Below are 27,732 nucleotides of genomic sequence, written 5' to 3' on the forward strand. Positions count from 1 at the left end.
TCATCGAATTAATGGATAGACATTATTTTAAATCTAACCTTTTAAAACTTGACCTTAATTCTAGTCTAGTTTGACCTCAATAAATAGGAAGTATTAGGAAGTGACCTTCGCGAAATATTGCCAAATTTTGAATTTGACCTATAAATATTTAAATATGTTATATAATATATTGCTAAACCAATATCATTGTGCTTCGGGCAATGTCAAGAGAAACTTAGTATTGATGTTTGTTTAGGGGTCATCCTAGACGTAAATATAAAATGCTCTTCAAACTCTCCTTAACTAATGTATAAATACTCAACCGCTACTCAATTTTAAGACGGTCTCAAGATTATTTCTGTCGCTACCAATTCTTTATTAAATGACAGAGATAGCACGATATTTAGGTACAACTAAAAATTGAGTAGCATTTCAGTATTCGGGCATAAGATTTTTTGTAACTTAACATCATGTCTTTAAGATTGCTTTTCCACCAAAGATGTGCTATGAGCTATGCTACGGAGATGTAATAGCTAAGCTGTAAAACTATGTGACCGTTTCCACTGATACTAAGTTGCAGCAGCTCGTGTATACGATGTATCGATTGCAGCACGCATTGTTTCATATAAAACATAGCTTAGGTGAGTTCGTTTATACCAGTGCTATGCTATGTGAAGAGGGGGACACTATTTTTTCACCAATAAAGTTATAAGCCCCATTTAGGTAATGAGCAAAGAGTATAATAGCAGGCGAGTTTATTTCTGAGGCTTATATGACGTTGTTTGAAGGTATTTCTGCACAATTTATGTAATTATTTAAAGTAAATAAACCTTGATAAGACATAAGAGGTTAAGTTAAAGTTTATACTTTATGTAAAATGTTTTGGTAACCTCGTAAAGAAAATATGGCCGCGAAGCCTTTGTGCTTGTAAAATATACAAAATACTTGTGAAATTATTATGACTTCTCATGTTTATGTCATTGTCAAGTGTGAAGTATTTTTTGATAAGTGGTTGTAAGTATGTTTGCCATGTACCTAGAAGGCTATGGGTTATATTACTGGGCAAAATATTAAATGCAGATTTATTATCTACGTACACTAGCGTTTCGGAGCGAAAATGCACAGAGAAGATGTCACAATTGGATTTCCTTTTAACATAATGCCCTTTACGGGGAGCGCATCTGACCCGAAGCTGCGGATTACGTAGCAGGTTTACCAGGGCTCCGACTCGAAAAGCTGGAGTAGGAACGGGGTGGTTTTTAGTCAGTAAGAGTCTGACACTCCCTCTCGCCTCGCTCAAAGTGGGAGAAGTCATTGGATGATTTTCCCACTACAAAAAAAAAAAAACGGGTTGCACATGGCGTTACAAATCACGCCTTCTCGATTTTGCATCTAGCGTAGTCTTCAAACACAACACTACCTTCCTTTAAAGCCGTGGTAGATAATTTTAGAACATTTTCTATTATATTATAAAGTAAACGCAGTAATGAAATGTACCAAATCAATCGCAGACCCCGTACTATTACACATAACTTTGCTACTGTACCTACTTATCTGCAGCTATGCTATGAATCATAAGTTGATGCGAATCGAGATTACATACAGTGATGAAAGCATTTCCCCCCTCCTTCCATATCGAGTGGGGGACCGCTTATTAGTTACTCATGATTGCATTACGATATATTATGACCATGATTGTGAGTGAATGACTTAAACTTAAGATTATTATGTATAGCATGGGTCTCTGTTAGTGGTTTTATAAATATGTTTAAGGTTTGTTTTCGGCAAAAGCGTGCTTTTCCACCAGAGATGTGCTATGTAGCTATGCTGTGAAGATGTAATAGCTAAGCTGTGAAACTAATAACCGTTTCCACCGATACTAAGCTATGTAGCGATTCGAGTTAGATGTACTATGAAGATGTGCCGCTGCAAAGTAGCTGCACGAGGAAGATGCGCAGATCGAGTGTGCGATGTATCGATAGTCGAGAAATCATACATAGAGAGGGAGGGAGTTTCAGATTCTTACTGACTAAATACCACCCCGTTCTTAGTCCTGCTCTTCGAGCTGGAGCCCCGGTAACCCAATAGGTAGTCTACTCCGGGAGCTCCGGGTCGGTAGCGGCTCTACTGGGCCCCTATCTGTGGTGGTCTGATGGCTCTTCCCCGGAGATTGGAACGAGAACCTCGTGGTCGACAGTTGCCTCCGTAATCACTCGACCAATGAGATATTACGTGACTAACTATAATAGAATCTATCTTAGGAAACAATAGAATGAGTTATAGCGTTATTACAGGACATTATTTTGTATACAAGTCCTACACACATAAACATTACATTAATTATTATTAGACAAAGAAATACGTAGATATAAGTATGAAAAAAACACCATAATGAATCTTACATCACAATGGTGTAAGCATGGGTAAGTACACTTATCGTCGTACTCAGAGTCATTTAATGGTTACTTAACCCAATCCTTAGCATTTGTTTTCGATACAAAATTCCACACTCCCTATTTTTTGTTGAGAGGGGAAGCCTTCATAAGGCGCCTAGCTTTTTGGGGAAAAAACTAGAGAGTGTGAGATTTTTACCTCACTAAAGGTGGCCACTATTTGCACCTACGAGTAAAGGAGGCACCGGGTCCTCTTAGTAGACCAACCCTGTTTTTCCCCCCCAAAATCTTAGCACCTTTTGAAGGTTTCCCCCAGTATATAATAGAAAGGATGTAGGTAAGGCATATATAACAGAAGCGATTCTAACACATACCCCAAAAACTATTCTAACCCTGAGAATTTCCGAAAACAGAAAAACCCAAAATCACATTAAATGACCTAAGATCTTTCGAGATTTTTCGACCGAAAGATCTTGGCTTTCTCTCAAAACGACCTTAGCATATACAAATACTAACCAAGGTGACTCCCAAAGCGTATGAGTTGGCATTTCCTAAAGAAATTCAATGGTACATATGACGCAATGAATGATTTTGATGCACAATACATTGTTATCATTATTATCAACGAACTGTGTCATTGTGGCACGAACAATGGACATTTGTGTTTGGACAATTGATATTATTTGGCTACTGTTCTTTTGTCTTTTATGTCAATCTGTGGATTTTAAGAAAGTTAGTTTTTAATTCGTTCTTTGGATGTAGGTAATTGATGTGAATCGTATGTAATTTAAATCCCGCTTGTTGGTTATTTTTTTTTGTTTGATGGGGAAAAATCGTCTAATAATCTCCCACTTTATGCTAGGCGAGAGGGAGTGTCAGACTCTTACTGACTAAAAACCACCCCGTTCCTAATCCTGCTTTTCGAGCCAGAGCCCCGGAAACCCGCTAGGCAGTCCGCAGCTCTGGTTCGGAATCAGCCCTGCTGGGACCCATTGATCATTCTAATTTAGAAAATGCTAAGTTATTATTCTTTTTTTAATATGTAGTTGACTAAACAAACAAAAAAAAAATTATCATGATGATGCTGAAGAATATTTCTATACGAAAACTGAGTGTAATGTCGAAACAACTCTGCTTTTCCTTTAGAGTGAAATCATACAAGATATATGATACGACTAGTTTAGTCTATAATAATGATACATGCTGAAATTTCCCCAATAGCAACAATTATTTATAGGTATTTCAGCATTAGTTCTTAGGTAAATATTTCACAAAAACAAACTATGATGACGCAAATCAACGAAAACTGAAAGTCTGAATAAATAGCTACTTATGTACTTAGGAAAATGGCGACATTGAACATTATGACTATTTCAAATCCTATAAATATGAGGTACCTATTTATTATAATATTTTATTATTTGTGGTCACAAAAAACCTTGAAGAAGCCTTTTGTCTCCTATGAACTAATGTGATAATTCACACATCATTACTTATTTGTACAAGAGGACACGTTTTTTGTATGTTTTTGTGTGATATAACTTGTAACATCTTTATTAAGGAACTATTATGATCGTTGGGGACTTGAGGTAGACGTGTTCAGGTCTTCTGGAGTGGAGAAAACCTACGCAAACGTAGTCTATAAGTGTAGGCATTTGGGGGTTAGGAATTTAAGGGTTGTTGGGGAATCGGAGATTGGGAAGATTGGAAAGGGGGGAAATGGGCCTCCGGTAACCTCACTCACACCACGAAACACAACAATGATATCACTCCGGTCGAGCCGGCCCATTCGTGCCGAAGCATGGCTCTCCCACACTTTATATCACTTATCCATATAATAGATTCATTCAAGTCTAATTATTATAACATTTTCAGTTCCTTTTTATCCACCTTCAATTTACACACTTCAGAAATTAACCAAGTAGTTATGTACCTACCTAAATACATAAACAAACATTAATGTAAATATCCAAATTAATTTCAAAGATTTTTTGCACTCTTCCTTTTCATGTAAAAACATTTCATCTCCGTCACTTATCATATTTGTATAAGACTTCAGTAAGACTAATGACTTACTTACTACATTAGTGGCAAAAACAGTAGAAAAAATCTTCATAATGTTTTCTGTTTCTATTCAAAAGATAAATTGGAGTTCCGTGAGTAAGTTTTAAATTTAAGTTTAGTTTAGGGTATGCTCTTAGTCTGTTTGTCTGTCATAGTCGTCTATTTGGGTGAAAAGGTAGACTATTGCTATTTTGAGCGTAAATATTTGAGATATCCATGTGCTTTGTAGCCTAGCTGCAAACAGTCGAATTCCTTTACAGAATTAGGTATATTCTTTTTATTTTTGACGACTTGTCAAAATAAAATAAAAGTTACAGCAAATTATTAAAAATAAGGTCTTAATAATATTCATATAAGAACTAAAGATGCATTTTAGCAAAAGATCGCCATCTACTCTTATACTGCCAGTCCACCAGAGCGGAGCCAATAGAATTGCACGAAATCTCCGCTTCTCCTTAGTAGACAGATAATTGTGCAATCCTTGGTATTTCTCTTGTACTCTTCTCCGCTACCTCACTCCGATCCTTGATAGACAGGCAGAATTATGGATGGGTATATTTTATTTTTAATAATAATTAAAAGTATACAGAACCTTTAGCATTTGAGTCATGTGTATAGGTAATTTTTTCTCTCCATTCTCCATTTGTCATAATAGAATTATTGTTAGAATAAATGGCTATTATTATAGGAATTAGTGTCAATATTTATATTAATGCTGTCATAATAATTTATAATAGGATTTACAGTTTTGGTGACGTTATTTGCAAAACGTGATCATGTTGTATGCTACTTATGACGTCAAATTGCAAATTGCAAACGTGAAATATTGATTGTATTTTTAACTGTACAGTTTTTTTTCAGCGTTCTCCTATGAAACATTACCTATATCACTAATACCTAGAGATAGAATAAGACTTTCATTCGCATGACATTAATTTTTATTCACAGCCTGAATTATACGGCGACCGCAGTATAGAATCACTTTTTCCTTCGAAACTTATTTTTGCTAGTTAAGGCAGTTCCTAAAAATAACGAATTGAGGATCTTCAACACAAACAGTTGTTTCATGTGCATACATGTTATCATTATTCGCCGATCATCTAACCATTCCAATAATAGCCAAAACGAGAGGGTGTTCGGCGCTCTAATTGGTTGGTTTATTCGTGCCGGCCTATCAGAGCGCCGAACGGGCTCTCGTTTCATCTATGTTCAACGTAAAACACACTCGTACTAAGCCCGTATTGCAGATTCAGATCCATTTATTAATTTTGCCCGTAAGTCAGTCAGTAGAGAAATAAAAATCGACTCACCGTTCTCTAAGCACAGGATCCAGACCAACAGTCGGCTCATCCAATATTAGCAGTTCAGGTTCATGTACCAGGGCAGCAGCAAGGGAAACACGTCTCTGTTGCCCTCCAGATAAGGTCTTTATTAGCCTCCCTCCACTGGGCAGGTCTAGAAGGGTGGATAGGAACTCAAACCGTTCCATCATCTTTTCCATCTTCATGCCATAAATGCGACCGAAGTAGTAGATCGCGTCTCGTACTGTGAATTCTCCGACTAGTGCTATGTCCTGTGAAGTGGAGAAATTGGTTTAGTTACGAGGTGATAGAGGCTTTCGAGTGGAAACTCCAAGAAGCGAACAACTAGTTCTTACAGTTTAAACACCACTAACAAAAGCTGCTGGGTCTTTTGGGGATTTCTTCAGTGTATAAACTGGTGGTTGTATCTCCTGTAATATTTGTATTAGGAGTTGAGATATTTTCGACGCCTATTCTCAGGAAAGTTATGCAAATTAGCACAAATTAAATGTTACAATTTGAACAGGGAGAACCCTTACTTTTTATGATTCGAGGAAAATGGTCGACTAACTTTAGCGACTTATAATCATGAGCAACTTAGCGGATTGCCTCTTTACCAATGTTAAGATCGATCGCAAAGATTTTGTAGTTAATTTTATTTATCGTTACAAAACTTTCTTTATCCTATCGTGTGCCGGAACGCAGTTCCACGCGAGACACAATGTATTTTCTATTGTCGTCGTATATGTATACGGCATACGAAAGGTTAAACGTACCTGAGGCATATACCCAACCCTAGGTCCTGGTACACCGCTGCCCTTCTCCCCTGGTCTTCCACCCAGCACCCAGACATTCCCACTGTCCAGTTTCCTCCTGCCCACTATGCAGGACAGTAGTGTGGTCTTACCACACCCTGAAGGTCCGAGAAGACCGTATCTGTAGGAAAAAATGGGAGTTAGAAATGGTTTTTCGAAGTGGAGTAGTGATTTTTGGGAAATTTATGTATGGAACGAATGTTTTAAGAGTTTTGAGAATCATTTTTTTTGTAGGAGAACCAGATGTTTGACATTTTAACTGTAGCTGGTTAGTCAGCTATCGTGTGAATCGTGTCATCGAGATCAATTAATGCATGAAAGGTATATTTACTTTGATATTTAGATATTTTGGACGTTTTTTCTCAAGTGTAATAGAATATTAGAACACGAAAGCCAACTTAGATAAGCTTCATTTTATTATAACTTTCGTGAGACATACTAAATTAATTATTAAGTTATGGGCTTACTCACGTAACTGTGACGAGGAACGCTGGAATGCTGCTCATGAATATGAGTCTTTAACATGGCTTGAAACTAGTCGAGTTCCTCGTCAAACAGTTACGTGAGTAAGCCGATAACATAATAAGTAATTTAATGAACTCGGAAGATCTTCTTTAGAATCACGGAGAAGGACATATGTATGTTACTTCTGCAAAATCGCTGGTAAAAGATAATCTATAAACATAAAAACAAAATTGTTGTTCGTTAGTCTCGCTAAAAATCGAAAACGGCTAGACCGATTTGGCAAAATTTTGGTCTTTAAGGTGAGAAAAAATAATTTGAGGCGATAAGAAGTTTTCCGCGTCATCTAGATACAAATAGACCTAGAGAGAAAGTACTTACATGATTCCCCTATCGACGACCATGTCCATGTCCTTAAGGACAGGCTTGAAGTCTGGTTTGTCAGGCCTGCCATAGTATTTGTTGGCCTTCTCCACGATCACAGCGGCCGAGCAGACGGCCATCTTGACAAAATTGGTTTCTTCTCTCGTTTAGCAACACATTTTTTGTGATCTGTTGACAAAAGAAAATTGGATTTTAGTGGGGTGGTAACTACAGTTAAAAAACTGTCCAATAATTCCTGTAATATTGTAGAATAAGCACACATTTTACTTCAGTTCAGGTAGACCGTACATTGATTGACAATATTTTATTTGAATTGTATAATATTCTTTTATAAAGAAACATATCTAATGTACAATTGTATAATTTCACAATATTAAAATTAAATAAAAAAAGAAATGTTAATTCTGTATTTGCCCAGCCATGCTTATTTTTGATTTTCAATCCACTAATTATTCAACGTCAAAACTATACAACCCCAATCGTAGCTGTTAAAATAGCATTCAGAGTAAGGAATATAAAGTCAAACTCAATACCATTTAGTTCATTCAATATCCACGCAATACGGATGCAACGGGCGCTAGGGTTGCAAATCAAGGGGTACAAAATTTGACAATATCAATGACAAAATCGATCGATCGGAATTAAATTCAAGAGCAATCCCCCTGGTGTCATTCTGAATGACTCTTGCTGACACAAAGGAAAACTTATAAGTAACTAGCTACTTCCGCTCGGTTTCACCTGCTCTGCTCGGCTCCTATTGGTCATATCGTAATGTTTTATAACCTTTAGTCTTCCTCTATAAATGCACTATCTAATACAAAAAGAATTATTCAAATCGGACCAGTAGTTCCGGGGATTAGCGCGTTCAATCAAACAAACAAACTTTTCAGCTATATAATATTATATATATATATATATTATAGATATCCACACCTGCGCTATTCGATATATCTAGACGCACCTTTATATCGCTTATTCTAGTACTGTGACTAACATGGTAAATTAATGAAGACCTTCTCAGTATTTACTAATTAACGATTGAGTTGCAAAGACACGTGTTGCACGTTAAATTGTATTCTATGAATACTTGATTAGCCTTCAATCTTCAGTGGCAGGATTTCAGTGTCGAGGATTAGTCGTTAGTCATGATTTAAAATTAGTTTTCATTCCTAATTGCTTTTGTAAGTTAAAATCATAATGATTGCATGGTTTCTGAACCGATCCCGAGTCTCTATGATCCCCAACCACCCTTAAATTCCTTAAGCTCCAAAAGGCAGGCAACACGCTTGTAGCGCCTCTAGTGTTTCGGGTGTCAGGTGACCTGTTTGCTTATTTACTGGCTTATACCATAACACAAAAGTATTAGATCACTAGATGGAAAATAGAGAGGGGCGTGGTTTGTAATATCCTGCGCTCTCCTTTTTGTATTTGCTTCATGACCTAGGGCGCTATCTTCCGACGGTCCCATTTATGTCGACTACTAGTTGTTTCATTTTTCATCCAAAAAATTTGAAATCAAAGCTTTATCTTTATTTAGCATAACATTATCATTAGGGCCCAGTGTCTTCTTTATGTGTAGTTGGTGGCTATCAGAAAGGTAGTGAGGTAAAAATTCTATACTCCCTAATTTTATCACCAAAAAGCTAGGCGCCTTTTGAAGGTTTCACCCGTTAACAAAAAAGAGGTACGGTATATAATTATTACTGTAACAATTTTTAACCATCAAGCGAAGTAAAAACCTCGCTATTACATAGTGTACCTACCTATGTAGTACCTGGGTGTATAATTCACAAAATAACAGTTTGTGTTGGAAAACCTTGAACGCTATGTATAATTACTGACTACACCTTAGATGACATGCCTGCGAAATCGTTTACATCCGACAAAAATGGCATTTTATTGCAGTTTTTATATCTGAGATTGCATTTTTCATTTACAGTTTTGTGAAAGTTAACGGAAACTTGTGAACAGCACGTTATTTTACGTTTAAAGTAATCGAAACGAGGGCGCGTTTGGCGCTCTGATTGGTTGGTTTATTCCAGCCTGCCAATTAGATGACACTCTCGTGTCGATTACTTTAAACGTAAAGCAAACTCGTATTAAGGGCACTCTTTTTGTTATTAAAATATATATACAATTTTTCTTATTTTTATTTCTTTTAAAATCTTGTTAATGGTAATAAAAGATTTTGTCCCAAACAAATTGGTAAAAAAATTTGATTCAATAAAAAAATTTAAAGTATCGCTGAGGACAGGATTCGAACCTGCGCGGGTATAACCCATTGGATTTCAAGTCCAACTCCTTAACCACTCGGACACCTCAGCTGTGATATAAATAGACCAAATTGTAGATCACAGATACTGTGTGTATACTGTAATAGATATACATACCTACGTATTATATTTATACAGGTGTAGATAAACAATAGTAGACAATACAATATAATCTATTTGCAAATAAACGAAGAGCTGCGGACTACCTAGCGGGTTTACCGGGGCTCCGACTCGAAAAGCAGGAGTAGGAACGTGTTGATTTTTAGTCTGTAAGACTTCACACTTCGACACTTCCTCTCGCCTCGCCCAAAGCGGGAGTAGTCATTGGATGATATACCCCCTACAAAAAAGGTACAAAAAGAAAACGATTCGCCAAATTGTTTGTAAACGCATTTCTTAGAAACGGCTGTTTTGAATTAGATAAATAATCTTTTTGTTGGTGTTGTTAGGAAAGTTTAACAATATGACCGGAAAAGTCGGGAAATACAGGTGAAGTTAGCGCGGGTTCTTTATGGGATTTATTTAATTTTATAGTACAAAACGTACTTAGGTATTGCATGTGCCTTTATAATTCTCTATTTTATATGAATACAATAAATGCATAGAAATACGGTATGCGACATGTCTAATTATGGCTAGTCAGTTATTTAAAGATAGACGAAGACTCACATTTATTTTCAAATCATTATCAAATCTTTCCAATAAACGACCAAAATATTGGAAAACAAAGCTCCTTTTAAAAGTAGTTTAAAAAAAAGTATCGCTGAGGACAGGATTCGAACCTGCGCGGGTATAACCCATTGGATTTCAAGTCCAACTCCTTAACCACTCGGACACCTCAGCTGTTGTACACATAGACCAAATTATATATCACAGATACTGCGCTAGATACGTGTATTTGTACAGTTGTAGAACTCGTAGATAATAATATAGAGTATTTGTTTTTTATAGTATAAGTCGGTAAACGAGCAGACGGATCACCTGATGGTAAGCAATCGCCGCTGCCCATGGACACCCGAACCTCCGCTGCTTTGCCAGCCTTTTGGGGGTTAGGAATTTAAGGGTTGTTGGGGGATCGGGGATTGGGAAGGGTGTAATTAGGCCTCTGGTAAACTCACTCACAAAACGCAAGCTTGTATTACGTCGGTTTCCTATGAGGCCGTGGTACCACTCGGGTCGCGCTGGCCTTTTCGTGCCAAAGCATGGCTCTCCCACACTTAAATGTTTGTCTTTTTATCACGTCACTACGGGGCAACCTGAGTACTTGCGTTTGGAAGCGACATACCCGACCAATCAACCTACATAGAAGTCATAGGATTATGCATTGAGAATAATTAAAAGACAGGATATTAAGCTCAGTACTTAGTACAAATTAGGCTCATTATCGCGTAACGCGGTGATTGCGTGCATGCTACCGTAACCTTCCCATATCAGCTGACGAATTGTCTAGAACTGCCTCATTGCACTACCTGTTTAAGGTCTTGGTACACTGACGCCCGAATACTCAAACGCTACTCAATTTTAAGTTGTACTTAAATATCGTGCTATCTCTGTCATTTTATAAAGAATTGATAGTGACAGAACTACATTTGAGAGCGTCTTAAAATTGAGTAGCGTTTAAATATTCGGGCATGAGTATAGCATACTTTTGTCAATATTAATCAAATAGCATGGACCAGGGTATGTTCTAAAACTGTGACTATAGATTTTGAAGAATGGAATGAAGCATCCTCTAGATTTTAGAGTCTAATATTTTAGAGGGACTTTATAGTGATCTCTTAGTCACCTGCCAAGCTTGGGGATCATGGAAATCCCTCTGTAAGTGCCTTCAAGACTAAAAAGTCTTCATCCAAATTTTTTGTGTAGAGTTGCCTGAAAAGTTTATGAACGTTTTAAATAATCATGAAACAATTTCAACATCAAAAAGAATGTACCGGCTGAAATAAGAACCTCCTCCTTTTTCGGAAGACGGTTAAAAATTACACCCGTTTTCGCCCACACCACACCAAAAACACAACTCTCAGTATACACCACACTTTACGTATATAAGTACTATGACGTCATAAGTCAGTAAGTGTGGGCCCTTATTGAGTGTGTGGCCAATTTACATTGCTAAGTCAACGTTTAGAAGGAAGCGCTGACTCAAATGTGATTGTTGTCTACGTACCACTGTCATACACACAACTTTTAATGGAAAGTTGGCACGAATGGTTAATGAATTTGACATTTGAATATTTATGTATGCAGACGTCAGTAATCATGGTAGGTAGTCTATTCTTAATTCAGTTTGATAGGTATTGAATTCTATTTTAAGCAACCTAAGTCTGCCTTGATCGATTTAGGCATTTTTTTTGAGCGAGGAAAATCTTCTAATGTTTTCTCCCGCCTTGGGTGAGGCGAGAGGGAGTGTCAGACTCTTACTGATTAAAAACCACCTTGTTCCTACTCCTGCGTTTTGAGCTGGTGCCCCAGTAAACACGCTGGGTATTCCGCAGCTCCGGATTAGGCATCAGCCCTACTAGGCTCAATTTGTGGTGGTCTGATGGCTTTTATAAGCGCGCAGGGAACGCAATGCGTACCTACATGCATTTTTAACATTTTGAATAAAATGTGTGTAAAATGCATGGATTTATGTGTCACGTCCTTGAGACGAAATATCACTTGTGTAGTAAAATGTACCTATGTAAACACAGGCTTAACGTGTTAACTGATTACAGAGAGATTCGATAAATTTATAAAAAAATATCTGAGTGCTGTTTTTTTCTTTTGTTTTTCTACTTCCCAAGCTTCAAAAATAATTATACCTATCCTTAATACACCTAGAACACCAAAGACTGAACAACAAATTAAAATACTAGTAAAAAAGTCTATACTACTTTAAAACCAACCGTCTGGAACGCTACGCAGTAATTTTAAGATTTTTATCCAACAATTTGATGAGGATTAGTGTAAGTACATAAGCGTATATACTTTTTATGGTGTACACTTCTATGTATATTACATAATCAAGTTATGAATACATTAAACTCTTTGTGTTAGGTAGCCGTAATTATAATTGCGTGTAGTAAGTACTTACACAGTATATTATTAAGATTGTGTCATCTTTTTACAAAGACATCTTGTTTTTATAATTCCGTACCCAAAGGGTGAAATAGGACCCTATTATTAGGGTGTCGTTATCCGTCTGTTTGTCTGTCAGTGCGACTGACACCAGGTGTAAGTGTAGGAGAGCCATGCTTGGCATTCAATGTTGTTGCTTTTGAATCCCCGATCCCCCAACAACCCTTAAATTCCTAACCCCGAAAATACCGAATACACACTTGTTTCGGAGGTCCATGGGCGGTATCCGTATGCTCGTTGACCAGCTTTTATACTATAAAAAGGTTGTTATTCGGGAACCGTTGTTGAAACAGTTGTTCGCATATGATGTAGGTATTTTTCTTGAGCTATTTAACAAAATATATACCTATGGGTACCATTTTCTTTTTAATTTCATATATTATGATACGTCTATTTATGGCCAATCTTACGAAACACGAAATTACTGTACTATCAAGTTTATACGTAACACACATATATAATAGAAAAAAACATAAATAAGTATAAAAATAAAATACAATTACCTCTATAATAATATTCAATACATTTCCAATAAGGTACTTTATGCCAAAAAATAATTAACGTATGAATTTTTAATATAATAAATAAATAAATAATCGGTGTCTATGTATGTATGTATGTAAGTTTGACAGCGGAAACGGGGTCGCATCTACGATGGAACGAGCAAAACCTGTTCTTTTGACCCACTGAACTCTTTCTCCACACACACATACACGTGTGTTTACGAACCGAGCCTTTATTTAATGAACGCGTTTGTGTGCGTGCGATTGATGCGTTTGTCCATTGTTACAGATTTAGTGTCGATTCGATTTTTTTTTGTAAGTTAAGCGAATTTTTTAAAGAATACTATTTAATATGTTGTTAGAATATATTTGAGTGTAATCTTGAAGGGGTTTTTAAAATAATTAGTAAATGAATGAATCAGATTATGTACAACGTCTCGTGCATTCAGATCCTCTACGGAATTGGTGGAAATTTTGTTTAATATCATTTACAAATTGTTGCCCTGGTTTTGAGTGTGCTGTGCATGTAAATTATATTTTAATTGTCACATGCAGAAACATATTGTTAAAAACATAATATTTTATTCACGTAGATTTAATAAACTTAATTATTCTCGTGCCAGTTTGGTCAAAGACCATGGAACTGTGACACATTAATTACAAAACAGTAGTTAATAATACCGGTTATTTAACAATAGCTAATTACTCACCATTTATAATCAAGTTAACATTTGAGAAACACCAAAAAAATAATTCTTTGGTGGATAAAAATTCTCAGGAAATGCCTGATATTTAAGAGAGTCAAGGTAAGGCTAGGTCACGGTGAACAGAAATAATATCATGTCCTTGCGATGAAAAATAAAGTCAAAAAACAAAAGTAAATACTTAATTACAAATTGGTACGTAATGTAAAAGGATTAATTATAAACATAAAATACAATTAAAAATAATACTTACTAAATAAGATTCAAGATACATATTTAAGATAATGGAAAACAATTCATTTTAAGTTTATCTTTTAAATTCGTTTAAAGAAAAAACGTTATGTTTTATAGTCTTAAACTGGTTATATATAAATAAACCAAATTAATTAATATTATGTAAATCTAAAAATCACTATAACCAAATCGACTTTGTTTTTACAATATATTAATTTTCCTACAAATATTACACCACAATAACATATTTTACAACAGAAAAAAAAATCGCGAAATGTTTTTAATCCACATAATGGCTTACCAGTTTACCATAAATTAAATAGACTGTATATAAACGTAGGTTTAGAAATATAATCAGTCTTACCTAAAGATTTTTATCATTATAATAGCAGTATTACATTAATTGTTGGTTATATTAAGAATAGTGATGAACTTTATAAAAAAGATAAAATAACACATTTATATGCGTGACTATTTTTAAGTGTGTAAAATTAACATAAAAATCTTCAAACCTGATGTATTAAGAAATTAACATAGAAACGTTTAAATAAACCAGAGGCTACGTTTAAGGCTAACGTGTAAATGTCGCAAAATTACTATACCGCATACAGCCAGATGTGTCACTCAGTTAACCATTTTGCGGTTTAAGAAATTTATTTCTCATAAACAATTTACATTGGCTTGACTGAGAAATATAAAATATACATAAGTAGATACAGAACGAACCAGTGCCAGAACAATATACCCGTATTTATAAACATCCAAATTATTACATACTTTGAGTAGATAAGGGTAATCTTAAAAATATTGGGTCAAGAACATTGAATATTATGTTTCTACTAATAGGAATTTACATTAGCCATTTTCAACACAGAACTAATATACAAACACACTCTCAATGTTGTATCAAAATGTCAAAGTCACGTCAGCCGATACTATTAATGAGTGACATAGAAACCGTGTCGATTATGTCAGCTGTGTCGATAGTCAATGGACAAGCGCACGGCCGTAGATACTTGATGCAACGTGTTACGTCTGATTCGGATGACCGGAACACAGTGAGCCAACCTTAGTTATGTCATCGACCTCGTATCGTATCTCGGCGAAATTGTCGACACAAGTGGATATAACGACATTTTTTTTTTTTATTAATCTTTCGTCCTGCTAAATTAGCTGATTGTGTAAAATATGGTTGTGGAAAAATAGCCTTCTGTCGTGTTGTGTTGTGTTGCAAGTCTTCCCGTGGGAGATGTAAGGGTCAACTACTGACTGAAAATAATTAATCTTTCCATCCAAATTTTATTTTTTTTAGACGTTGTACTACACTAGGATATTCTACTGTGTCATGTGATGTGGGTGTGGTTGCAAATATACAATTCCACGTCCACGTTACAACCAGACTTGGTCCTACGACACGTTGCACGGCAGCCAGTTGCCCAGCCACCGCGCCAACCGTGCAGTGGACAAAATATCACTATCACGGTCGAAAATTTAGGTCCACCAAAGATTTCGGATATAATTTCGATTGTAAAGGGCTAGGGACTACATGTTGGATGTCCCATCCTCAAGCTAAGCGTAGAAATTATGGTCAACCGTCTTATGAAGAGTGGACTACTACTGTGGACTGTAACTGACGTTGTTTATGTCTTCAGCCATTTTTTGGGGTGGTTTTTAGTCAGTAAGAGTTTGACAGTCCCTCTCGCCTCGCCCAAAGCGGGAGAAGTCATTCGATGACTCCCACTTAATAAAGGCTCTTTAGAAACCATATTTTCAATGACACGGAAGAAAATCACAAAGACACATATCAATTGTAACTCAATTCACAATACATAGCCGTATTCATTATAATTTTAGCATAGAGCTTACATAAATAATTTGTGTGAGTAAATGTCACGTGAGCGACGGTGAAAGTGACAGCCATGGTGGCTCGTCACGGTGTGACAGGCGGCCAGTGGACGGGAACGGCCGAATACATGATTAGAGGACCTCTGTGTGAGTGACTTCCTGGGGTTATGTGGTGGAGGTTCAGCTTCGTGGGTTTGAATGATGAGGTTCTAGAGTAGGTGGTAATTTGTCAATTGAAATGACATTTACACTATTTTTGAAAAAGTAATAAGTAACTGGAATTTTTGCGTTTTTTTTTATGAAACATGCCGTAATCGAGCAGACGTATTACCTGATGGTAAGCAATCGCCGCCGCCCATGGACACTTGAAACACCAGAGGCTTTACAAGTGCGTTAACGGCTTTTTGGGGGTTAGGAATTTAAGGGTAGTTGTTCGGGATGGATTGGGAAGATTGGAAAGGGGGGAAAAGGACCTCCGGTAACCTCACTCATACAATGAAACACAACGCAAGCGTTGTTTCACGTCGGTTTTCTGTGAGGCCGTGGTATCACTCCGGTCGAGCCGGCCCATTCGTGCTCTCCCACACTTTATTTTATTATTTTAGTGCTTATCCAAAATTTTTGGTCTGAAAACATTATTTCTATGGATTTTATATCAAAAACCTAAATTGCATACATACATACATAACCTATGCTTGTCTCCAAGTGTCCAAGTGTATGGAACGCCAATCGCTACGAATCGTACATGCCTCTGTCACTTCATCAACGGTCATCAGTCTTTTCATGCATGCTCATTTGCTAAGGGTACTTTTAATTTGACCTTTTTTTAATATATCCAGCCAATCAATCTATCGAATCGATAAATGCCCATCTAGGGCGTCCTCAACCATCCCATTTATATCTGCCCTAAATATACTTCTTTCGTAAATCTTGCTTTCATCCATCCTTTCTACATGTCCAAACCATTGTAATATTCCCTTAACCTAGATTGATTCAGAGATTTCGGATTAAGATGAGTTTTTATTCGATATGAGGTAATACATATTATTGTTAGAGAGGCCTTTATGCTTTTTTGATGTTCACATTAGCTATAACGACTGTCATAGAGATGTTCATCTACAAATGTCGTGACTACAGTCGCGTGTTCGATACCAATTATTATGTTACATCACTACTATAGAAAACAATAAAGGAACTCTCATTAGAATAGCGTGTTAATATTAGAATATCTAGTTGTTCCGTGATTAAATGTGCTAAAATCTACAAGCGGTTATTTTAAACATTAAAGGGACAAAACAAAATGCTTATTGTCATACATTGTGTTCTGGTATAACGTCAGGCTACCCTGAGCAGGAATTGGAATCGGAACGGGGTAGTTTTTAGTCAAAAAGAGTATGACACTCCCTCTCATTTCGCCTAAGGCGGGAGAAGTCATTGGGTGATTTTCCCTCCTCAAAAAGGCTACTTACGTGTAAACAGATTTTTAAAACCAAAAAAAAATCTATTACACCTTTTAATCCTGCGTTTAGAGAAGGCTGCGCGATGTCGCTGCGACTTCGCATGCTGCTCATGATGAAGAGTCCATCTGTGGCTCGAAACTAGTAGAGCTTTTCTCCATTAATGTACGTGAGTAAACCGTGATTTTTTTAGTTAACGTTTGTTTCTTTATCATCGGACTGTAATTGCGATCATATTTTTTATCACTACATTGTATTATTATACTCGTAGACTAGGCATTGAAGCTACTTCTATTGTATTATAGAAATATTTAAAGTACAAAGGGCATTTTTTTGTTTAATTCCCATGTAACAAATACAAATCACGAATGAGCAAATTAAAGAAACTTAGTTAATTTTTTTACGCAGGTCTATTATTATTCTTAAATGACTTCAGAAAAAAAGGAGGACATTATCATCTCATTTTGATCTGTGTGTATGTATGTCTGTGCGTGATTATCTCGCGTTTGGCTGAACCGATTTTGATGCGGTTTTCAGCGTAGTATTTTTAGACTACGGAGAAGGTTTTAGGGATATTAACTGACTTAAAAAAGAGGCGGTTAAGAAAATTGAAGGCGGTAACCAGTTATTTTTTGTTTTTATATCTCCGTGTCTAAGTTTATCAAAATAATACTTGATTTCTGGTCGTTGGTTTAGAAATTGTTAAAACTGCCGCGTCTAACGAAGCATTATTTAGATATACGATACCTAAGGTAATTTACAGTAATAGCATACGTACATCAACAGCCAATAAGCGGCCACTGCTGACCAAAAGTCTCTTCTCACACGGAGAAGGTTTGAGCATTAATCACGCTTGTTCAATGCGGGTTGGTTCTTCTTCACAGATCATATTATTAAACCATTAACATCACATAAGTAAATATTCATCCAATAGCATGGTACCCATTCACATGATGTCGAAACCCATAAAACTTCCATACAACCAAGGTGACAGTGGTAGGGTAAGAGCACCATTAACCCACTCACCAAAAGTCCTTGAAAACTAAATTAAATAGTAGAAAAAATATTTGCATTTACATATTGCATGTTACGATGCATTTAAATATTTTAGAGTACAATCTAAATATTTTAGAGAGAGGCTCGTTGGCCTTATGTTGAGGTTATGGACTTATGGTGTAGTGTTGGGGTGATTCGATAGATTAAATTTATCGATAAACTGCCTCGTTGGTCAGTAGGTAGGTAGAAAGACTGTAGAGTAATAAGAAGTCTTAGGTTTTAATGACGTAAGACGAAGATTGACTAGATTGGATTTTTTCGATAATTTTTGCCGAAGTTTGGTTTGTTAAGCTCTGCTGATATGTATATATGGTCTGCGTCCAAAACAAAACTTTCGCACTTTTAGTGACATATTACTGGGATAGCATGGACTCATGGACGGATAGCGCCTGGTACATGCCTACAGGCTCGCACTCTATGAGACCACGGAACTCATAAGATATCTACCTCCTATCCTATCGGAAATAGTAGGCTTGATGTTATGATAATTATCGTTGACTCGATAAAGGTTATACTATGTCACTATCGAGCATATTTTACATATGTGCAATGATTACTTCATAAGTAGCAGGTGGGTATGTTGTGCAAACTATCGAAGTATTTTAACCAGCCATGAACTTAGTTTCAATGTCGTTTACGGTTTAGTAAAGTGATTAGAAGATTGTTGTTTTGTTTACAAGGTTGATAAGAATCTACATGATAATTATGTACCTTATATCTTTAGATTACCTCCTTTATAAAGACCAAATTATTTCACCATTGGATAGCTTAATTTTTAGGGAATACGATAAGCTATTTTTTATTCCTATATTTTTACAGGACTGGATCCTACTTGAGAAAAATCTTCTTAGTTTCTCGCAGGCAAATCCAGAAAAGCTAAAAAAGGCTATAGCTTCATCAAGATAACTTTTTTTGATAATTAAACATTATAATAATTGTTGCCCAATTCTACCTGGTTTGTGGATTGTCAAAAACAAATAATATATATTTTTTAATTTAACAACTCCGAAGACAAACATGTAGATACTTAATTCGCTAATCCCAAGTTGAAACGTCACATAAAAATAAAATATTTTATCGCTTTAAGCATCATAATAAATCGTATGATATTTTTATATAACAAATTGCACCAAAATGCCATCAAAGGACATCCGGTGTATTGGCTAAAATGGCGTCATCTGAGGTCAATCAACAAACGATAAAACAGGGTCACATCACTAGATTTATTAGTGTGTTAATTATTCATGAGTAAAAATTGGACAGCCGCTTAAATTGGGCAATTAAATGACTTGCCTATAGCTAGTTTATAATATTAATAATATTAAAATATTGTAATTAATGGATATTATAACATACTGCATCTTTGATGCAGCTGATCATTGATGCATTGGTGATTGAAACCAAGTTAATTTAAAACTAAGCGCTCGCAAGGACGATCGCCGACTGAAAATATATATTATAGTATAGCTTCAGTGTGTGGTAGCTAGCTATACGATAATATATAGCTCGATATATTAATAAATAGGATGATTTTCGCCTCTTAAAAAAGGTTGCTATTTTATACTGCATACTCAAATATGTATCTAATGCATACTCGAAAATGGGCTCGACTCGACATATTAATATACTTATATTATAGCCAGTTCTGTGGCGGCCTTCATGTGAGCTGGACTATCGAATTAGTCATCTGAATTAGTCGAAATCTATTTAAAAAATTAATGACTTTTAAAACAGCAATTCAATTGCAACATTTCATTTCACACACATACATACATTGCAAGTTAAATAAAAACTTGTAACGTTTTAGAAGTACCTTAAAGGTACATGTCCACAGGTCCGCATCGTACGCATCGCACGCAACGGAGTTTAGTTTGTCTTGTATAGAAACTCATACAACTGCGTCCACTGATCCGCATCGTACGGACCGCATCATCAGCAATGCCTACATGCGATGCGTACTGATGACGTCATACGGAATGCGTACGATGCGTGCGATGCGTACGATGCGGGCCTGTGGACGCTTACCTTAATTACCAAGGATTAACTGAAATAAATGCTTTGACATGTGGTACACAAACTTATAACCGCCACACTCAGTGTCCTTAAATGGTTACTTAACCCAGTCCTTAGTAATCGTTTTCGGTACAAAATCGTTACCAAGGAAAAGTTTAATTTAATCATTAAATATCTCTGAGCAAGGCAGTAAGTTATAATTTAAATAATTATATTTTTTGAACTTTTGAAATCAGGTCAAGTTAACTAAAGTCAACGACTCCGATGTTTTGTAACATATAACAAAATTTTAAGATAAAAACATATATTTTGTCCGCAATAATTTCAGGTGGGAGTGTGAAATTGCATACAGTTCAAAGATATTTATGCAACTTTTTTGTTTAATTTTAGTATTCATCTGTCTGAATTTACTTAACATAGTTAATTTATTCTGTGAAAAAAGTAAAGATAAATAGCTAATGTTCTCAATTTTGTTTAGTTTATTAATTTACGTAGATTTAGTTTTGTAATTGCTTAGAGGTTTCGAGTGCAATTACTAGACCTGCTAGGTATTTTTGTAGCTTTCAATTTGAAAGATTGAAGTGAACTGAATCGCGGTCCGCCATGTCATAGGTTGTGAGAATGAGAATGTACTATTTCTTATTCTGTGCTATTTAAGTAGCTGTACTATTTCTTATTCTGTCCTATTTCTGCGAGGCCATGGATGGTATCACTAGTCGAGCCGGCCTATTCTTGCCAAAGCATGGCTCTCCCACATAATGTTAATGTGTACTTTTGCTTACCCTTTCGGGGATAAAAAGGCATGATGTAATGTTATGAATTAACAGAGATGTAGATACTATAATTTAATATTACATCAGTTACTTATGAACTCGAAGAACCGATTATCTATCCGGGTGTCGAACTGAAGATCTTCTAGAGTTTTGAGTCAGCCAACAATGAACACAAAAACGTTTTTGTCATAATAAAATTAATTTGTCGCGCACGACAAGATTTTTTGCCACTCCATAATCGTGCTTAAACTAATGACAATAAAGGCGCAACAAATAAAACGATTTATCATTTTTTGTATTAATTATGTATAATCATAATTAACACATATGTTTCTATGTTTGTTTCATTGTCATGTTTTAAAGTCAAAAGGACTATTATTTTAATTGCAATGCTTGATGATGGTGTTGATCTCGTAATTATGACATTAACCAAATGGATGTAGGTACAATGACAGCCAAGCCTGATATTTCGCGGTAGATCCTAGGGTTTGACATTGTAATATTATTGAAATTTTTGGCATTCGCAATATACAAACATTAAACACTTTCGTATATTAGGTAGGCTCTCATTTTCCTGCGCTTCAAAGAACTAGACCACCACAGATGGGGCCCAGTAGAATTGATGCCTGATCCAGAGCTGCGGACTACCTAGCGGGTTTACCGGGGCCCTGGCTGATAGCAGATTAATGACGGGTTTTAGTCAATAAAGGTCCGACACTCCCTCTCGCCTCGCCCATGGCGGGAGAAGGAACAGTATGAACCCCCCCAAAAAAAACTGATGTGATATAACAATTTGAACAGTTCGTCGTATTAATGAGGTTACTGGAGGCTCCATTTCAAATGCCTCAATTTTCTAATTCCAAGGCTGACAATGCACTTTTCTAACTCCTTGGTGTTCCAAGTCTCCTAGGACTGTCATTTTCGTCATGCAAAGCAAAAAATAGAATGAACTAGAACACGACAATCAACAATCTATTTACATATCTGTCTGTACCTGTTTAAAATTAAGTGCATCTAACACATAATGTACACTCGAAGTACCGTACAGTTGCTTGTATACTATAGTTTGGGGATTGGGGTCAACGTCCTGTTGACAGTTAGCTAGGACACCGTGGACAGTTCAAGGGAAAGTGTGATTCGTTTTCAATACTTTTGTAGGTGAATATATTTGTTGTATTGTGTGGACGAGTGACTATTAAAAGTGATGGGTTTAATCGTGGAAAAGGCTAGTTTTTGAGTTGCCCATATATAAATGATGAGTCTAGGATTCTTTTTCTTAGCTGCGGACTACCAAGCGGGGTTACCAGGGGTCCTGTTCGAAAAGCAGGAGTAGGAACAGGGTGGTTTTTAGTCAGTAAGAGTCTGAGTCTGACACTCCGTCTCGCCTTGCCTAAGGCGAGAGAAGTCATTGATCAAGATCAAGATGCTCCGGCTCCGCTATCAGCCCTACTGGGCCATACCTGTGGTGGTCTGATGACTCTTGGAGTACGCACGAATGAAACACGTTAATATTGTCTAATACTTACATAATATTTGAAAAGTACCTAAACACTAAAATATTTACTATACAGTAACTTACATTACAACCACCGCTTTGGGCACTAAATACTACTATTTTAGACACCAATTAAGTTCATAATAAATGTTTACTTCGGCACATAATGTTATGTTACTTCAAAACTATGACGTCAAACAGCTAAACAAATACTCTCAAATTGAGATCAAAGATCGAGTACTATAATCTATAGGTACTAGCCATCTACTTGCTTCTTGCACTAGCTATTAATTGCACTTAAATTTCGAAAATTCATACGCAAAAACTGTCCCAAAAAATCACTCTATACACTAGCGAACTGTATAAAAACCGATTCAGTAGTTTTTGGAATTGTTGCGAACATACAGACTAACAGAAGTTGATGTAATCATACAAAAACATTGACATAAGTAGCAATCAGCGATTGTGACGTTAGCTGTGCCTGTAAGAAACAAATTAAAATATGCATTTGAAGTTTAAGGTATTTCCTAGTAATAAGATTAATTATCCTGCAGGCCAAATTTTTCTCCCCATTCTCAAATTCCCAATCTCTAAAACGCCAGCCACGCATTTCTAACCCTGGTCATTTTCTGGTGTTGCGGGTGTGGGCGCCACCTTACCTTCAGGTGACTTGTCTGCTCATTTGCGGTACATAAAATAGTCTGTAATGTACTAGTAAAAAAAATTGTAATATTAATCGCAAATATTTGGATTCGCAACTGGCTGAATTTCCTTTACAAAAGTATCAGAACCGACTTCTTATCAACCCACAAACAATTCTTGTCGTTTACAATCTTACCTCGACTAGTTCCGCTTAACCCAACCGTACCTATAACTTAAGAACTTAACCCACTCTATCCAATACTTAAAATGTTAAGATGCGGTCAACTAAACGAGTAAATTGGTGTAAAAACTCTATGTATCTATTTGTGCCATTTAACTATTGAAGTGATGTTGTAATTGGCAGTTTTTTAACCATACTCCACCATAGTTTGTGGGTAGCCAACCATGGAAGGAACGGGTACCATCTTAACACGCAAAGTGTTCATGTTTTATGATTTTAGATGCTCGGTAGTAGTATTACCTAATATTGAAGGCAATATATAGTATGTCAACCTCATCATCATCATCATCACAAGCCTTCAAAAGGCGCTTAACTTTTTCGGGGAGGAAGACTAGGGAGTGAGGGATTTTTACGTCATTAAAACCACCATGGTGGCCACCTTCAGCACGTAAACGGATACCGAGTCCTCTAATTAGATCTGCTCCGGAGCCCCTATGGTGCAACGCCTGTTACGGCACATCCCTATGGAGACGTGTTTCTTCCATAAACCTTACTGTTCAGTCAGAATGCCTAATGCAAGTTTGTTTTACGTTAACGCAATCGACACATTATTGATGTTCGGTACTCTGATTGGTTGCTTTAAGTTAACTAACCAATCAGAAGGCTAAACGTGGCGACGTAAGAATAAACTCGCTTTTGGAATTCAGGAGACATTCAGTGCTAAACAATGTCTTCACATGGTATCACGTGGAGTAATGGCTTCATAGGACACTACCGTAAAACAACGCTTACGTTGTTTTTCTTCGTGTAAAAGGGTTACCGGAGTGTAATTTTCTATGGTTTTTAACAATAGATATTACGATTTTTTAAACAAATTACATGCGGAAAGTTTAAAGATTACGATCGAGTTTTTTTTTACTAAGATCCGGCTATAATATCAGCCAGCTTACCCGGACACAAGCGAGTCTATAATATTGCCAATATATTATTTAAAAACTTTACTTTCGCAATGTCTTAGGAACTTATGTAAGAGTTTGTGGTTATAAAAGATATCATAATCTTTGACTACACTACTCATCCTTTATATTCATAAGCTTTGATTAATATTATGCTTTTTTCATAGAAGATGTACTACTAGATTAGTTTGTTGTTTGATATAAAGAATACAAAAAATAGTATAAAATGTGATCTACCAAATTCTATTTTATTTTTGTTTGTAACAGAAAAAATGAAAACACGCACTTAATTTTGTTATTGAATTAAAGCTGTAATTGATCATTAAATAGTAGGGTTTAAAATAAACAACTGATTAGCAAAAACCCAAAAAAGAATCCTAAAATAACTCTTTGTTAAAAATCCCCAACCGCCAATGCCCAAAACAAAAACAAACATCGATGATTTTGGCATAAAATTTCAAATTCGAACGACAAAAAATTAAAAAGCATCTATTCAAATATTATAGCGAAAATTACGGTTACCTCATTGGCTGACACAGTGTTCCCTGCAACCAGTTTGGTCGACCTACAAGACGTAACGTAACGCGTTACGTCACGGCATGCGTTAAATAGCCTATAGCGTAAACGATGTTTATGGATTAATGCTTATGTAGCCTCGGTTAGCTGTCTGGGTTAAATTTTTCTTGTGTCCTTGACTGATATTTTCTCCAGTTGTTTGAAATTAATGGTTTTTTTTTAGAGTTTTGATTTTTTGGAACTGCGGATTAGATAACCTAATGTTACCGGGGCTCAGGCTCGAAACAGGAGTTGCATCAGGGTAGTTTTTAGTCAGTAAGAGTTTGATATCCCTCTCGCCTTACTCAAGCCGGGAGAAGGAATTGGATGATTCCCCCCTCAAAAAATTAAACAAGTTTGATTCTTGTAGTATTTAACGCAGTGTTCATTTATATTACAGGCTTTTGATCTGACAAGATAACGTTATTAAACAAAATGTCGGTTAGATATTTGGTTTTTGGTAGTTTCTTTAATTTGACTTCTTACCTGTAAAAATTTACATTTGCAAAAAGGTATCCTTGTTTCAAGTTCTTCATGGTTGAAGTATCATAAGCATCTGATCTTGAGTGACCTACACATTCAGGTACTCAAAATGCTAATCGAAATATGGACCAAAACGTAGTTCACCGACAAAAATAATTTGGACAATTAATAAATAGTTTGAAGAATGCTTCCAGATATTAAAAGAAACCGCATTTTTTAATACAACAATGCATCCGTCTGCCTCATTTTAAACGAGCATGTGTGGATTCGACTTTCACTCGACAGAATTCCGGTTGCCATAGTTACCACACGATCATCTCACGCGAAATCTTTACGTTTTGCTTACTCATAACATGAGTGTCTGATTATTGTCGTGAATGATGTTTAGAAACGTAAAGACAGTTTCTACTACTTGGGCCAAATGATCAAGTAAATTGCCAGGTAGATCACAAATATCCTTTCTCATAGACACCTCTAGCTCTCATAGAGCAAGTACCTATATGGTGATATTGTAACTTCAGATCATCGTAGTGGCTGTTACCGGGGCTCCGGCTTAAAGCAGGAGAAGGAAAGGGGTGGTTTTTAGTCAGTAAGAGTCCGATACTCCCTCCCGGCTCACCTAAGGCGGGAGAAGTAATTGGATGACTTTCCCTCCTCAAAAAAAGAGATCATCGTATTGTCTCGTTGATTAAGATCGATGACAGGCGCATCTGATTATTATTGATATTGATTGTTGATATTGAGTTTTTGAATTTTGGTGATAACTTCTGTGATCTTTTGTTGAGAGGTTGCAATGATGGAAATTATTTTTAAAGAATGGTATGTGGTATTTATTGCAACCTTTATCAAAATTCTAAATGAAATTGATTCTATTAAAGTATTATTATAGCTCGTACATTTGTGGTCAAATATGACTCGCAAATCCTGGGGATTTCCAAGTCACAAAATGTCTGCCGGTTTTTTTAAGCCGTGAGCGAACAAGGGGTCCAGATTGTGCCTTGAATAACAATAGGATGGGACTCTATTAGAAGAATCTTAATCATGTACTCATCGCAGGTTTTGCTAGATACGACATTCCATGCTTTATTTTGCAGGTTTATTATCAAGTAGGTTTTTTTATGGTATAACCCGGTAAACGAGCAGACGGATCACCTGATCGGAATCAATCGCCGCCACCCATGAACTACTGAAACACCAGAGACGGTTCTTATGGGGGTTAGGAATTTAAGGGTTATTGGGGAATCGGAGTTAGGGAAGATGGGGAAGAGGGGTAATTGGGTCTCCGGTAACCTCACTCACACAACGCAAGCCGCAAGCGTTGTTTCACGTTGGTCTTCTGTGAGGTATGTAATTACCCTGATGTACGAAATATTTTCTTCATTGAATTATAATTTGCAACCTTACCTATTAGGTTGTTATGAATCCCATGTGATAGAGGTGAGCTCATGATTTTTTAGAACAATCCGAAATTAAAGAATTGTAGGTACGTGGCCCTATCCGAATCGACTCCAAAGGTTGAGGATTATACTAATACAGATTTACTACCTCAATAGAGGTATTCAATTGGTATAAACAACTTTCTTCTTTATTGCTTGTTCTCTAATCCAGGTGGGACTTAGCACTTAAAAATGTCTTCTATCTTATGTATTTATAACCCAGTAACGGCCAGTCTTCTGGGAACGTTCCCCAGTGACAGCGATGCGGACGAGTACTTCGACGCCTAACCACGCCTAACGCCTTTATTTTAGTTTTAAGTTAGTTTTTATTCCTTTTTTTTTGGTATTTTTAAGTTGTAAATAATGTGTTAGTTAATATATTTATATTATTATTTCAATAAAACCCAGTAACCAGCAGTATGTGCCTCTCGCATTACATTTCCGTAACTCGGTGTTTCCTATCACAGTTATCAATTGACTTGGATTTGTTATGAGTTATTATGATTCTTATGTAAACTTCCTTGCGAATTTACATGTGTTACAGTATCTGTAGGTTGTCTGGGATTTCTAACCGACCTGAGCGCTTACTCATGAAACTAATCTCAATG

The 27,732-nt window shown here is 36.3% G+C and overlaps 1 protein-coding gene and 2 non-coding genes across 3 annotated transcripts in view; all 3 read right to left on the bottom strand.

The window, feature by feature from the left end:
• LOC118270222 (ABC transporter G family member 23) overlaps positions 1 to 27,732 on the bottom strand; it is a 56,536-nt gene that overhangs the window by 17,303 nt on the left and 11,501 nt on the right. Inside the window, exons 2-4 of the mRNA XM_050698130.1 lie at positions 7,396 to 7,566; positions 6,514 to 6,673; positions 5,747 to 6,009 (exon numbers count right to left, since the gene is read on the bottom strand). Coding sequence (XP_050554087.1) covers positions 5,747 to 6,009; positions 6,514 to 6,673; positions 7,396 to 7,517 — 545 coding nt within the window. The 5' untranslated portion in view covers positions 7,518 to 7,566. The remainder of the gene's footprint in view (positions 1 to 5,746; positions 6,010 to 6,513; positions 6,674 to 7,395; positions 7,567 to 27,732) is intronic.
• Positions 9,641 to 9,722, bottom strand: Trnas-uga (transfer RNA serine (anticodon UGA)). Its single transcript has one exon. It is a non-coding gene; the product is annotated as a tRNA-Ser (tRNA).
• On the bottom strand, positions 10,433 to 10,514 carry Trnas-uga (transfer RNA serine (anticodon UGA)). The gene has a single exon. It is a non-coding gene; the product is annotated as a tRNA-Ser (tRNA).

This window comes from Spodoptera frugiperda, chromosome 13, assembly GCF_023101765.2.
Source record: "Spodoptera frugiperda isolate SF20-4 chromosome 13, AGI-APGP_CSIRO_Sfru_2.0, whole genome shotgun sequence".
Taxonomy (NCBI): domain Eukaryota; kingdom Metazoa; phylum Arthropoda; class Insecta; order Lepidoptera; family Noctuidae; genus Spodoptera; species Spodoptera frugiperda.